Raw genomic sequence first — 15,359 nt, 5'->3', positions numbered from 1 at the left:
CCTTAAATAATTAAGAGTTTAGACTTTAGTTAGGATATTAGCAGTTCTTCATTTTTATTTGAAAAATAAATAAATATACATATTTATCTTAATATTTGTTGTTTTAACAAGATATATATTAACAATTTCAATTTTTTTATAACATTGGGCCCGTGTCACGGGGCCACTCCTAGATAATTGAGAGTATAAAATTAAATTAATTAGTAGAGTATGCACATTTTCTTTATTTTTATCCTAATTGTTATTTTAACAATGATATATCAATAATAAATTTTAAAATATAATTAATAAAATTATTCCGTAATATGTTTTTGGTAAAAAAACTAAAAATAAGAACCTTGATGACTATTGAAAAAAATGTATCATCTTTCGCTAATATATAATAGTAATACTCTATATAAAGTGTTGCTTTAAGTATCTAATGGTATAATGTTTCTATGAGTATAATAATGTATTATTTGACAATCAACATCTATTCATGGATCGAGAGCGTATTCAATTTTTAGTATGCAATACTATGAGTATATGATTAATAATTACTTAGGATGTGTTTGTTAAGATTAAAAAAAAATATTTTGGAATGATTTGTAGGAAAATAAATATGTTTCTTATTTATTTTCTTGTTTTTGATAGGTTGACAAAAATTATGATCCTAAAAGCATTTTTATATAATTTAGAGAAATACTATAAGAGGTGAAGGTAGAGGGTAGGGATGTATGTGGTGGTGGAGATGAAGATGGGAGGAGCTCCATATTATGGGGTAAAGATGAGGTGTGGTTGAAAACGGAGGAAGACATTATCAATGTAGAATATCATGTGTAACTTTTTTTTTCATATGTCTATTATAGAAATCATTTCCTCATTTTAAAAGGATAAAAAATTTATTTTCTAGAGAAAATATATTGCAAAGATTTTAACTGATCAAATATAGAAAATTTAACATTTTACATAACGAACACTACCTTAGATCCATCAAATTTCTTTTTTCCAATTTCACGTAAAAACAAACTTAATAAAATAATAATAATAATACTTAATAATACCAGGACGGGCCATTGCTTTCTAGTATATATATAAAGAGTGCTTAGTGTATAGAAATATATTTACTTTAGTCATTTATATATGCCACATAATTAAAATAGTCCTTAATATATAAATAAAGTCGCCTTTTTAGTCTTTCATATATATCATGTAATTGAAATAATTCTTGATATGTAAAAAATGATTATTTAGTTCAAAACTTCAAAAGTAACGATGTAAGTCAAATGATCTATTAAGTTTAACTGCAAACTCATGTGAAAGGAACAAAAGTTATACTTTTCTCTCTCTCCACCATCACGTGTAATGCCAGATTAAAAACGTTTTCTTGTTTTTCTTATAATATATATATATTTTTTCTTGCAGCAAAAGACATAAGTAAGTTATAATTTTAAACACAAAAACATATGCTAATTATTGGTACTAAAGTTTTTATTAAAAATAGCAAAACTAACCTTTATTCTTGTTATTATATATAAAACTTTATTATGATCGAAAAGTTTAACTTCCATTTTTTAAAAATATTTCTAAGCAATATTTTTACTTGTATTGTTATTTTAAAGATTTAAAACTAAAATAACCATTTCGATGGACTTAAACAATATTTTTTTTTCATAAATTTAGAACTAATTCGATTAGTTAGTACTATAAATTAAAGACTAAAATGACTTCTTCTTATATATTATTGAGGACCATTTTAGGTACGTGATATATATGGAGGACACAAATAGTATAATACCTTTTCTTGAAGGGCCATTTTGATCATTTCAAAACTTCCTTTTCCTTTTAACTCCCCTTTATATTTGCTTCCGGTTGCCGCAGTGTATGTTTGCTCTTCCTCACTTTCTCCGCCTTTCTACCTGTCCATGGCTTCCCCTTCCAGTGCACTTTCCTTCTAGGGTTTGTAGCCGAGCGACTTTGAGCTTGAGCTTTACAGTGAAGTTCAATCTCTCACCGTATCTGATTCTCCTGCTTCGTTTGAATAATCTCAACAATCGTATCTCACTTCATCACAAACATCTTACATTGTCGTTCTAACTCTTCTTTTTTGAGTTGCTGTTCAGAATTTATCTGATTAGTCATCGAGGTTATACAATTCAATGGCATTGGGAGATTTGACGATTTCTCAGTTATCAGCTGTTGCGGAGGAGTCTGCGGATCATGAAGATGGCGATAGGAACAATGATGATAGCTTTGATGTTGTTGCTGCTGAAAATGAGATGACGATGACGATGACGATGACGACGACGACGACGACGACGACAGAGACAAGTATGGCTTATGTACCGCAATTTGTATGGTTTCGTGAGCTTCGTCATGATGAGTTTGAGGCGTATGTTCCTACTGCACCGGCTAATACTGGTTTGGTCTCTAAGTGGCGGATTAAGGACCGGGTAAGATGTGTCTCCTTATACATTTGTTTTCATTACAATTCTTTAAGTGTTGTAAATTTGGAAGCACATTTTGAATGAACTTGGTTTCAATTGTCACCTAAATCTATCAACTATGCATTTATAACAAATTAATTGGAATCAGTCATATGAATGTTTAGTTCTCATTCTACTCAAATTCAGTAATAATACTGTTCTCATTTGTGCTTTCATTTCTTTTCCCTTATTTGATTGAAATAGTTTCAAATTCTGTTATATTTACGGAAGGTTACTAGTTTCTGCTCAGGATTTTCTTGGATAATAGTTTAATGTAATCTTCATTTGTTCAAGGTGAAGATTAATGTATGGGAGGATGAATGCTCATCTGAGCGGAAGGTTTAATTTTCTACTTGTCTGTCAAAATAAACATGAAAACTCCACAATGCTAACTTTGGTAACAAGCTGTTAAAATTTCCATCAAACCATTAGTTCCTTTGATTTGTATTCGACAATATTTTTTTAATATGAGTCAGCCATAATGTACTATGTAAGGTGATATAATTTTTTCCCTATGTGAATACTTCAAACATGTGTCTACTGTCTGGTGTCTTTGTTGGATATGGCCGTGAATGATTCAATCTCTAAGTTGCATGAAGGCATGAGCATCTAAACCAGCGGTATGGTGGCGCAGACATGAAACATAATTTAGAAGTTGTGATGTACAACATGATTGTTGGCGTTAGATTAATGTTTTCTTAATCAGGAAAAACCTTACGTGGGTATGAATCAAATAAAAAAAGTGAATCCGGATCCTTCTCCACGTTCTAAGTATTTCCATGAATACATTTTCTTCTCCTTTGAGCAGGTGGGATAAGAATTGTATAGACTCGCGAAAGCGAGGGAGAGAAAGGCTATGAAAAGGTTATTTGGATGTGCACGAAGTGTTGTTGTAATTATAGCTGAGCAAAAAAACCTAAAGAAAAGCTCTTTCCCAGTATTGATTCTGCTTCATTTACAAATTCTTCTTTTTTCCAAAAAAGAAAGCAAAATTCTGCAGTTACACTTAATCTCTTGAATTGAGTTATTTCCTGCTATATTCAAAAATTTGTGCCAAAGTTCATCTGTCATCTTGCAATGAATGAAAAGGTTATTCATTGTTTCAAAATTCTCTCCACATAGCTGACACCAGTTGCACAATTAGATTCCCCTTCTCTGGAGGATTTCATGTGTCAAACATGCATTTTTTGCCACCAGCCATACAGAAACATTCCACTTTGAATGGTGCTTTAGTATTCCTTATCTGAGTCCAGGCCCAAAGACATGCTGGGAGCTTGTTCAGGTGAAAAGTTGTCGTAAGAGTTCCAGACAGGACACCTTTTCCAATTTCCCTGGTATTAAGGTTACTTCTTAAAGTAGAGTTCCAATTACCTTCTTCTTTGTAGCTAGCTATTGTGGAATTTGGATGACTGGTTAATTTGTACAAGTCTGGAAATTGGTCTTTTAGAGGGAAGTGACCAATTCAAATGTGAGTCCAAATAGCTAGCTTCCAATCATTGCTCACTTTGATATTCTCAATAAGGCAACAACCCTTTCAATTTCCCTGTCATTAAGATTCCTTCTAAATGTGAAGTTCCAACTATCTTCTTCTTTGTAGCTAGCTATTGTGGAATTAGGATAATTGGTTAATTTGGGCAAGTCAGGAAATTTGTCTTTTAGAGGGAAGTGACCAATTCAATTATGACTCCAAAATAGCTAGCTTCCAATCATTTTTTTTGGTAACTAACAACTTTATTAATCACCAGGAAAGAATTACAAAGCAGCTAAGTCAACTCAACTAGCTATTCTAGGAAATGAACCTAACTATAAACCAATTTATACTGGATTGGAGATTAGCTCATAGGGAGTTATCTCCGTATCCAGTTGCACCTAGACCTTATACATCACCTAGACCTTATACATCTGTAGTCATTAGAAAAACCAAGTATGGACTAGCGTCTGAAGTTTTGGAAATGTAACACAGGTGAGCCACTTCCTGGACAATGACCGCGACATCTGCCCTTTTTCCTTCAAAAATCCTTTGATTTCTTTCAAGCGAAATAGTGTGACATGTTTCTGTAAACACTATCTTGAACACTTGTGCTATCTGAGATTTCCCCTTCCCATTTGCAATTCCCCAGTCAACCATTTGCGACCATGTGGTAGCAGGACATTCATCCTTGTGCATCCATTTCAATATGGCATTTCATATCTTTCTAGTGTACTCACATTCTACAAACAGATGGTCCCTATCTCCGGGTGGGTAGCACAAAGTGAGCAGTTGGGGCTAACATCAATGCCCCATTTAATCAATCTATTAGAGGTGAGAAGCTTTCCATGGAGAGTGAGCCACATTGTGAATGTTGCCTTAGGTCTGGTGTCATTTCGAAACATTAAAGCTTTCCAAGGAACTTCCAATCATTACTCACTTTAAAAGTGATATTCTCAATTAAAGTGTTCTAATGCTTTTCTTACTGCTATTACACATGGTGTAGAATGCAGATACACTTTTAGTATACTAAAGATAGTCAGCTACCAGTTATGTCCATATTCTTTGTTGTTTTGTATATTCACCAGACAATGTGACTAACCATACTTGCCTTTTCACAAGAATGGAGCAGAAAGGGTTTGCAAAATAATGATAACATATGGAACACTATTCCTTTTGCTATACTGTGGATTTTTTGGTTCGGAAAAAAATATAGAATTTTGTGAGGAGGCAAAAAGGAAAATATATTTAGCCTGAAACATAGGTGTATTCTATCATCTTGGCGCAGCTAGTTATTTATAAATGATGTAAATGTTATCTTAAACATGCTTACCAGTAGAAACCGGATTCTAAATAGATGCTCCATGTGCCAAAACAGTGCCGAAACGAACAACCACCTAATTTTACATTATGCAGTAGGAGTATTGAAGAAAAAGGAAAGCTCTGAGTTTTTGATCTGAGAAACACTAAGATCTCTCTCTTTGCTCTTCTAGGAGTATTGAAGAAAAAGGGAAGCTCTTATATCCTGGACCTATATTGTATGTGGAAGCAGAGTAATAAATGTGATAAACACTTGAGATTCCATTTTTGATGGGTAAATAATATATTGTATAAAATATTTGCACTATAAGCCAGTGCAATCACAATTTGTGCAAATCAGCTATTGCGTCTAAAATATCATCTACATCTGGTACAAAAATTAGTTTGCACCAAAAAACGGTCGACAAAATGTATCTAAGTTTAAGGTGCTGTATGTTTCTTCTTTTGCCTTTAAAGACTCTTTTATTTTTTCCAAGCTAAACAGACCACCAGATAACTTGAGGAACAGTGTTCCAGGTCTTTTGAGCTTTCCTGCACAGATCCTCCCTGGTACAGCACTTCATGATTTCTATAATGAAGTTAGGCATGGTCCAAGACATACCAAAAATTGACAAGAACATGTTCCATAACTGATTTGCACCCTGCAATGCAAAACAAGGCGGGTAACTTCTTCAAGATTGTTCTTCACATAATGGACATCTACTGCACAACTGAAAACCCCTGGGAGATTGTTCTGTGTGAGGCATGTCTCCCTAGCCACAATCCGGAAGAAGCAAGAGACCTTTGTAGATGCCTTGTTGTACCATATTTTTTTCCAAGGCCAACACTACGTTGTTGCTAAAATCCAGCATACTATAACAACTTCTAACTGAGAAGATACCCTTGGAGTGACCCTTCCAACTGATAGAGTCTATTTTGTTGTGGTTCAACTGCAACACTATGTCGCTTAGCATTTGTAGGAAGATATATATCGTCTGCATTCCCCATCATTAATATTCCTTCTAAGATTCAAATTCCAGCCTTGCGATGTGCATAAATCTACAATTGTCCCACTGTGACACGTTGTAGATCATCTGGGAATTTTGTTTTCCATTTGTTATGATTTACATCTAGAAAAAAATCTCTGTGAAAAAAGGTCAAAGGTTTTACCTGGACTTCTAATCTAAATAGAGCTTGGTGAAACCAGAAGAGGAGGCTATTATGAAGTATGAACTGATGTCAGTTTCTCTTATTTTTTCTTAATGTATTAATTACTGTTTGTGTTATGGCATTAGAACTTTTCTGATCTTTCTGACTTTTGCTAAATTGGGCTTACTCAATTATCTGTTGTGCATACTTTAACCTTGTGATGCTTTTGCTGTTACTCTCTTCAACAATTCAACTTACCATTGAATGAAAGTAATTTTAAGATGTAATCATTTTCTTCTTTGCAAAAAAAAAAGTTGTTTAGAGCTTCTTTATTTAGGCAACAAAAAAGTTATCTAGAGCTGTTCTTGCTGCATGACAGTCTTGCCCAAGTCTCAAGATAAGATTCGGATTTGTTAAATGCTTGATTCGATTTGCTTTATACCTGTTGCTTGTTACTTTATGCCTTCTTTTATTACCAAGAAATGCCTAAGAGCCCGTGGGCCGTGGCACATGGTTCAAAACTCGGTGGATAATGGGCTTGCCCCTCCATTTTCTGCACTTGTTGCTTGCTACTAATGTAAAAAGAGAAATTCATATATATGAAGTGCTTGCTGACCTTTTGTTTCAATTTTAATATTGAGCTATCTAATATCTTACAGTGTTTGGATTTAGTTCTCATACAATAAACAAATATTTGATATCTTTACCATCTAAACTTGCAAAACTTCTTGGCTCTTGCAGATGAAGACGGGATGTGTTGCCCTTGTTTTGTGCTTGAACATTAGCGTTCCTCCACCAGATGTAATAAGGGTATCTCCTTGTGCTCAGATGCAGTGTTGGATTGGTATGCTAACCTTTCCTTCTTCTGAAAAAACAAGTGTTTCTTCTTTTTGCTAATATTTTAGACAAGGTAAATATTTTATTTGACGTGATGAGATAATCTTCCGTATACAAGGGGCATACAAAAAGTAAATAGGTTTAAAAGATAAGATTCACTACAAAGAACACTGAAGCATCTATCCTAACTGGGACCTCATTGGTGCTCTAAAAATTGACTAGACCCAGAAGACGACAGAACTATTTGTACTAAGGTACTATTTCCACCTTTCAAAAAGTTTCATGTTTCTTTGTCTCTATACAACCCACTTAAGGGACAAAGGGGTTACTTCCCAAGCTCTACACCTCATTTTCCTTCATTTAGAGGCCCAGTTGTATAACTTATCCTTGATTGTGGTTTGTGTCGTCCACTGTCTGCTCAACAAAATTAACACAGTTAGCCATAATTGGCTATCAATCTGACAGTGTAACAGTAAGTGATCAATCTCTCGAGCATTTGCAAATGTAGCACCAACTGACCTATATAGTCCATTCTTCCTCTAGTTTTTCGTTGTGAGCATGGTCTCCCTTACTGCTAACCAAGTGAAAAGCACATCTTGTGACCTTTCTACTTGACACCTTTGGTAGATGGGTTTTACTAATGTCCTCTTCTAATTTCATATTCACGCATTTGGTTGTCAAGTGTGGTATTCTGCTTATAAGGTAGGGCCAATAGATTTTGGAAGTCAAGTCACCAACCTCGTGGTTCGAAAGGTTTCTTGATGTTCTACCCACATATTCTATGTGTCTGTTCCAGTTACAAGGAAGATGGAGAGAAGGTTGGACAAGTTTAAGATGGACCTTTTTTTTTTATAGCAAGCGAAAAAATATAAAAGAACATATCACTTGGTGAGTTGGAAGTTTATAATGACAGAAAAGAAACAGGGTGGTATCAGAATTAGGAGCCAGAATCTATCCAATAAAATCCTGTTATTCAAACAGCTATGGAGTTATCTTTGGATAAAAGGTTCTATGAACAAGCGTGATCAGCTCCCAGCACTCTTTTCAAGGCTAGACCTTTCTAGCCGTCTCTTCAACACAACAACTTCCTCAGGGGGATCTTCTGGCAACTAACCTTCTCTCTACAATGGAGGAGGACCGGATTTATTACAATGCAGGTTTCAAATCCTACGACATTACTAGAATTAAATTAGGTTCCGAAACTTGGTAGCATGGACAGAAGGCAGCAGATTTTTAATGAGGAAATTACGATTAGTCTTAAAGTTATGAGATGGTATCTGTATATATTGATGCAACAAAAGGGCAACGAAAGATAGTCAAGAGACGGAACATGAAGGATCATTTCTCAGAATTCTTTTGCACTCTTAAATACAATGAGAATGGTAAGTACATCAACTTATTTCCATTCAATGGGAAAACAAATATGTCACTATTACACCAGAAACCACATTAAAGGGAGGATGGACTGATGCATTATAGGAGACTTGCTGTCAGCTTCAAGTGATTTGATTCCTCCTTCAAAGAAGCCTTCAAGAGAAACAGATGGACAACAGAGGTCGCAAAAGCCTCATAGATCCAGACCACAACCAACAAAATCTGCATCGATGGAGGCTCAACTATTTCTGACAAGGAGCTATAGGGCAGATGCATTATAGGAGAATTCCATGAACAGTCACAGTAAATCGCAACTTTGAATGATGTTCGTAAATGGGCATGTAGCACTTGGAAGACAGTGCTTGGAGTTCGTATGTTTTCCATGAATGATGGCAATTTCTCTTTGAACTTCCATCTAGGAAGGTGGTTGAACATGTGTTATCTGCCGAATGGGTATGGAAGAAACACAAGGCACGACTCCAATGGTGGAGCCCAACAACATATGCTAGTCGGAAGAAGGGATCGGGTTTGGATAAGACTACCAGGTTCCCCTTGAACCTCTGGTCTCAGAAAAGCTTCAAGATGGTTGGTGACCGTTGTGGAGGCTACATAAAGACAGGAAGAAATGTCACTGAGAAGTCACTTGTACATGGCACGTATCAAAGTGAGAGGCGATGGTAAGAAAGAATGTTCCATTGGAAATAGTGATAGAAAGCGACTGCTATAAATACACCATTCTGATATCGTGTGAAGGAGAGGCTCCATGAAGGAACCACAGGATAAAAGGAGTGATAAACCCTATTTAACTTCGAAATAGGTCTGACGCCAGCACAATATACGGCTGAGCATGCAGGTGCATCGAAAGAAGGGGATTTTAAAATCTTAGGACACGTGAAGCCAGATTGTTCGAGAAGGACCCACAAGTACAAGGGCTGGGTCTTCTAATTCAGAAGAAACATTTGGGCTGAAGGATAGGCCTAATAACTCCAGCCCCGGTTATTACTACTCAACTAATTACTACCAAGTCCAATGAGGCCGCATTTATGGACATCTTTAAGATCGAAATACATGCAAACTCAGTCAACAAATCAATTCAAAACAGAATCGGCACTTTCAATGAATTAACTCAAAACAGAAACGAAGAAACTACAATAAAGGAGATGGGAAATTTTTGCAACAATAGAAAGATTTGAAATCGCAGAAAGTAATTCTGAGATTGATCAACAAAACCTGGGAAATTACATTGCAGAAAAAGCAATGACTTGGGAGCCAATAGGTTCCTGGGACGTGCAAGTTAACGAGAAGGTGGATGAGATGAACTACTCAGTAGAAGATATCACTCAATTGGAGGTGCAATTCCCAATAAAGATGTTGACCCAGTGTTCAACGCTCTAATTTAATACACGAACACGTTCTTAAACTTAGTAAAGAATTTGGGGTATAATTTTAAGGGTTGGGCTCTGGTATTATTCATGAAAATTGATGGAAAGAAGCAGGAGAACATTGCCAGGCAACAACAACAAATGCAGACAAATGTTAAAAAGAAGTAGAACAGTGAACTGCTAAATGTGGATGGCTTTAGAGACAAAGTGCATGACTGGTGGGTGAGGTTCCTTTATTGTGGTGGTAGCTAGCTACAAAATTCTCCTTTAAAAGAGACTCAAGGAGTGGAGTATGGATAACAAGGGTAATTGGAGGGCTAGAAAAAAAATCAGATTATGGAGAAACTAAGCAGTTTGGAAGCCACTCAAGAACTCAAACCTCTAACAAACGATATGACAGCCAGTTTAACAATGGATTATGAGGAAGTGACAAAGAATGAAGAAATACACCGGAGACAGATCCAAGATTCAATGGATCAAGTGTGGTGATAAGAACACCAAGTTCTTTCATAGTATAACTACAACTCACAAAAGAATTAATACCATTAATCCCCTGGAGATTAATGAAGTTATGATTACTGCTCTTTTGATAATCAAGAAGTTCAATTGTTCATTTCTATCAAGATTTGTATAAAGAACCTGAAGGATGGAGGCCATCTTTGAACATAATGGATGTTCAGAAAATCACAACCAATGGACATAAATGGTTATTAAAGGGATTTGAAGAGGAGGAGTTCTGTGCGGGGATTAAATTATGTGCTATTGACAAAGCACCTGGTCTAGATGGCTATACTATGGCATTTTTTCATGCTTTCTGGGAATTGGTTAAAGAGGATTTGATGCAGACCTTTCATAATTTCATTCCCACCAAATGTTTGAGAAAAGTTCAATGTCATCCTGGTAGCCTTGATTCCAAAGAAGATGGGGGCAAGTGAGTTGAGGGACTTCAAACCTATAAGTCTGATTACTGGAGTCTACAAAATTATTGACAAGGTGCTAGTAGAGAGGCTGAAGAAAGTGATCAATAAATTGGTTAATAAGCATCAAATGACCTTCATCAAAGGGAAGGTAGATCATGGATGTTGCTCTTATAGCACTTGAATGCATTGATACCAGAATTAAAGGTGGAGTGCTAGGGGTGATATGTAAGTTAGATATTGAAAAAGCTTATGATCACCCGAATTGAGATTTTCTGATTAACACCCTCAGGCAGATGGGCTTCGGATGGAGATGGCTAAGATGGATAACTTTTTGTATTGAAACCACTAGGTTATCCATTCTTGTAATGGAGACCGACTGTGTTTTTCCCGGCAGAAAGGTTTAGGACACAGGGATCCGCCCCCTTCTTGTTAATTATTTCTATGGAGGGTTTTGCCTATAGTAATAATTGGATAATGGGGTTTGTATTAAAAACAGGGCAGAGGAGATTATGGAGCTGACTCATCTACTATATGCTGATGATACAATAGTTTTGATGTAAAGCGGAACAAGAGCAAATCTGGCACTTTAGGGTGATCCTAGTTATCTTTGAAGCATGCTCAGGCCTTAAAGTAAACAGGAGGAAGAGTAGCATTTTCCCAATTAAGGAGATTGTGCAGATTGAGTCCCTAGCAAGCATTCTTAAGTGTAAGGTGGAAGAGCTGCCAACAGTCTACCTTGGCAAGCCCCGGGGGTCCAAACATAAAACAATGAGATACGAGATGGCATAATTGAAAAGTCTGAGAAAAAAATAGCGTTATGGAAGTCTCAATACTTATCTCTGGGAGGGAGAGTAACCTTGATTAACTCAGTGTTGGATTCTATGACAACATACGTGATGTCAGTGTTTCCAATCTAAGGAGGGTGATAAAAGCATTGGATGGATTGAGAAAGAACTTTCTGTGGCAAGGAAACTAGATTGAGAAGGGATTGAATTTGGTGAAATGGATGACAGTTCAGTAGAGCAAAAAGAATGGGGGATTGAGAATCAGAAACCTTAAGCTACAAAACAAGTGTTTGCTATCCAAATGGCTATGAGATATGTTCATGGGAATCAGACTCTATGCAGAGAGATAATTCAATATAAATATGGGCAAGAAGATCATTGTTGCACAAATGAAGTGACCTCCACTTATGAAGTTGGGGTGTGGACAACTATCAGAGATTGGGGGGGGGGGGATAAGGCAAAGTTCTGGACAGACAAATGGTGTGACCAAGGGTTGTGTGAGAAGAAGCTTACCAAATGGAAATCTCATCTCAATATATCTCTTTGGGAGGCAGAGTCAGTCTCATTAATTCAGTTTTGGATGCCTTACCTACTTGCATGATGTCCATCTTCCCTATCCCTAACGGGGTGATACAAAGACTTGATAAAATTAGGACGGATTTCTTATGGAAAGGGATTGAGGAAAATGATTCCACTGTCCAACATTTAGTCAAGTGGAACAAGGTTCTCTGGGGAAGAAACATGGGGTCTAGGAGTAAGGAATTTATAAATCAGAGCAAAGCCCTTAGACTAAAGTGGTTATGGATGTATTCTCAAGAGCCTCAACCATACAAGAGAAAAGTAATTCAAGCAAAATATGGAGAGGAGAACAAGTGAATGACAAAGGAGGTCCTTACACCATATGGGGTAAGCCTATGGAAGTCCATTAGAATCTTGTGGCCTCTCTTGAAGATTAATACGACCATCAGGGTAGGAAATAACATCAAGACTTCATTTTGGGAGGATAAATGGTTGGGTAATTTCAGCTTGAAAAATATCTTTCCAGAGAAGGCGTGACTTGGTAGTAAATAAACAAGTGAGTGTACCTGAGGTTTGGACACAGCATGGACGGAATTTCCAGTTTAGAAGGAATTTCAATGATTGGGAAATCGAGACTGTGACTGATTTTTTTGGAAGGCTGGAAGTTTTTACAGGAACAAGGGATGAACATGATACATTATGGTAGATCAGAAATAACAAAGGCACGTTCAAGGTAAACTCTGCATATAAGTTGCTAAATCAAGATGGATAACAACCCTTCTCTTTGGCCTTGGAAGCAGATTTGGAAACCTAAAATTTCTTTCAAGGTGTCATGTTTCACTTGGCTTCTGGCAAGAGAAGCAATTTTTACACATGAAAATCTCAAGAAAAGGAAGTTCTCCATGTGTTCTAGATGCTATTTATGTGGGGAAGAGGTTGAGACAATCAATCATCTGTTTCTCCCGTGCAGAATAACATCCCAGCTATGGAGGATTTTCATTAGGCTCAGGGGTTTTGCTTGGTCTATGCCTAACAGAATCACACATCTTTTATACAGTTGAGGAGAAGTAGGGGTAGGAGCTATAGATAAAGATAGATGGAGGATTGTCTCAGCCTGTATTTGGTGGACTCTTTGGAAAGAAAGAAATGCTAGATGTTTTGAGAGCAAGAGCTGTGATCTTCAAAAGATCAAACTAAATTGTATCAGGCTTTTTTGCTTCTGGTGCAAGCAGATGTATTTAGAGGACACTGAATCCATTATAGATATCCTAGGTTTCTGTTAGGATTCAGATTCAGTTTTCTAAATTTTTGACAAGGTGTAAATATAGTTTTAGTGCAACCCATGCACTGGTTCAATGAATATACACAATGTTACCTTCTCAAAAAAACAAAAACAAATGGTGTGACCAAGGGATCCTAAAAAACTTATTTCCTGAACTTCTTTCCATTTGCTCTAATCCTGACTAGTGAATAGAGGAGATGTGGACCACACAAGAGTGGAACCTAGTCTTCAGTAAACTTCTTAATGATTGGGAAATTGGTGAGGTGGTGGAGCTCTTGAAGCTTGTTGGAGGGTTCCTGATACCACTCTAGATCCAGATAGATTGATTTTGGCAGACCAAGAGGATGGAAAGTTCTATGTTACAGGTTGTGTATGTGTGTGTGTGTGTGGGGGGGGGGGTGATGGGAAGGGCAACCAGAACTTAGGTGCATGGAAAATAGTGCGGAAGAATGTGGCTCCAACCAAGGTGAAGTGCTTCACATGGTTGGTAGCCCGAAGAACTAGCACGACTCATGAGGCTATGCAGAAGAGGGGTATCAACATTGCATCAAGGTGCTTACCGTGCAAAGAAGCCCTATGCCTCGGAGATCAACAAACACTTATTTCTACACTATAAGGTGACCTCACAGGTTTGGGCCCTTTTTACCAGCATAACTAACATCAACTGGACCATGCCAGAGCATACAACATACAACAGACCTCCTAAGTTGCTGGATTAAAAGGGGAGACAACAAAAACCAGAAGAGATGGTGGAGATCAATTCCAGCATGCATATGGTGCATCATATGGAAAGAAGGAAACCAGAGAATTTTTGAAGGAAAAGAATAAGTACCATTCAGTTCTTCTTCCGGAGCCGTAACTACTTTTATCACCTCCAATCAGAAATAGCTCACTCCACCTTAGTGCTCCAACTCGGGGATCCTCACTCCTAGTTCTACCACTCCTTTGCTTCACTGTTCAGAATCTTCAAAACAACCTAATGTAGAACTCTCCCAGTAAGATCTTCAACTGGTTTTTTAGTAGAGAGCCTTTTTGGGGGGTGGGGGTGTTGAATAGGTTTCCAGTGCTCTCTTTTCACAGCACTTCTGATAAGAATCAGATTACTTGAATAAAAAAGAAAATAATGCAGAAGCAAAAATACAAAGATTAAAGATAGGAGGAATTGAAAGATGTGTTAAATTCGAGAATAAAATCCTCAAATTTCAAGATAAAGTGCTAAGAACCCTAATTAATCTTAGTATTTAAAATTAGCTGATTAAAACTAATTATGATACTACAACAACAACTTCATACCCAGTGAAAACTAATTATGATACTAATAGAGTCAAGTCAAGAACTTAAACCAAAAGTGATCTAGTCCCCTACTTCTAAAAAATTAGAGACAACAGTAAGTATAAGACTAATTACCTTCTTTAATTTACTTTAATAGAAACCAAAGATATCAAGTTAAGAATTAATATTATCTCTTAAAAAATCGTTCTTATAGGGTTGTAAGAGAAGAGAAGCCTCTTAAATAATATTAATCATATCTTTCAAAAATAACAAAATCTACCCCTATATATAGGGGACGAAACATATCTCAAATAGTATGGAATTCAAATCCTGCTTTTATGGAAATAATAGCTAGGGAACTTTTTACAGATGGGCAATTCTCCCATTTCTTTCCTTTTGTTTCTGAAGATTCTGTTCTCTTTTTGAGTCATTGTTTGCGCTTTTACTTACCTTTAAATTTCATTTTAATATATGGTTTCCAGTGACAAAGTCCTATACTCAATTCCTCTCTGCCAATTCACCCCCTAGTTTTTGCCCTTCCTTTTGTGAATAATAACCTTAACACCTTCTTCAGAGCTCTCAGATAGCATTTGTTGAAGGTTCTGTG

General features: G+C 36.5%; 2 protein-coding genes across 2 annotated transcripts in view; one reads left to right on the top strand and one right to left on the bottom strand.

Moving 5' to 3' along the window:
* The window catches only part of LOC125839970 (non-specific lipid-transfer protein 2-like), a 554,062-nt gene that overhangs the window by 369,970 nt on the left and 168,733 nt on the right, over positions 1-15,359 (bottom strand). The gene's annotated exons all lie outside the window — the stretch shown is intronic.
* Positions 2,087-15,359, top strand: part of LOC125839974 (regulatory-associated protein of TOR 1-like) — a 40,985-nt gene continuing 27,712 nt past the window's right edge. Inside the window, exons 1-2 of the mRNA XM_049518935.1 lie at positions 2,087-2,432; positions 7,123-7,225. Coding sequence (XP_049374892.1) covers positions 2,139-2,432; positions 7,123-7,225 — 397 coding nt within the window. The 5' untranslated portion in view covers positions 2,087-2,138. The remainder of the gene's footprint in view (positions 2,433-7,122; positions 7,226-15,359) is intronic.

This window comes from Solanum verrucosum, unplaced genomic scaffold, assembly GCF_900185275.1.
Source record: "Solanum verrucosum unplaced genomic scaffold, falcon-dt-bn FXZP01000177.1, whole genome shotgun sequence".
NCBI lineage: Eukaryota > Viridiplantae > Streptophyta > Magnoliopsida > Solanales > Solanaceae > Solanum > Solanum verrucosum.
This window is presented reverse-complemented; position numbering and strand designations above follow the sequence as displayed.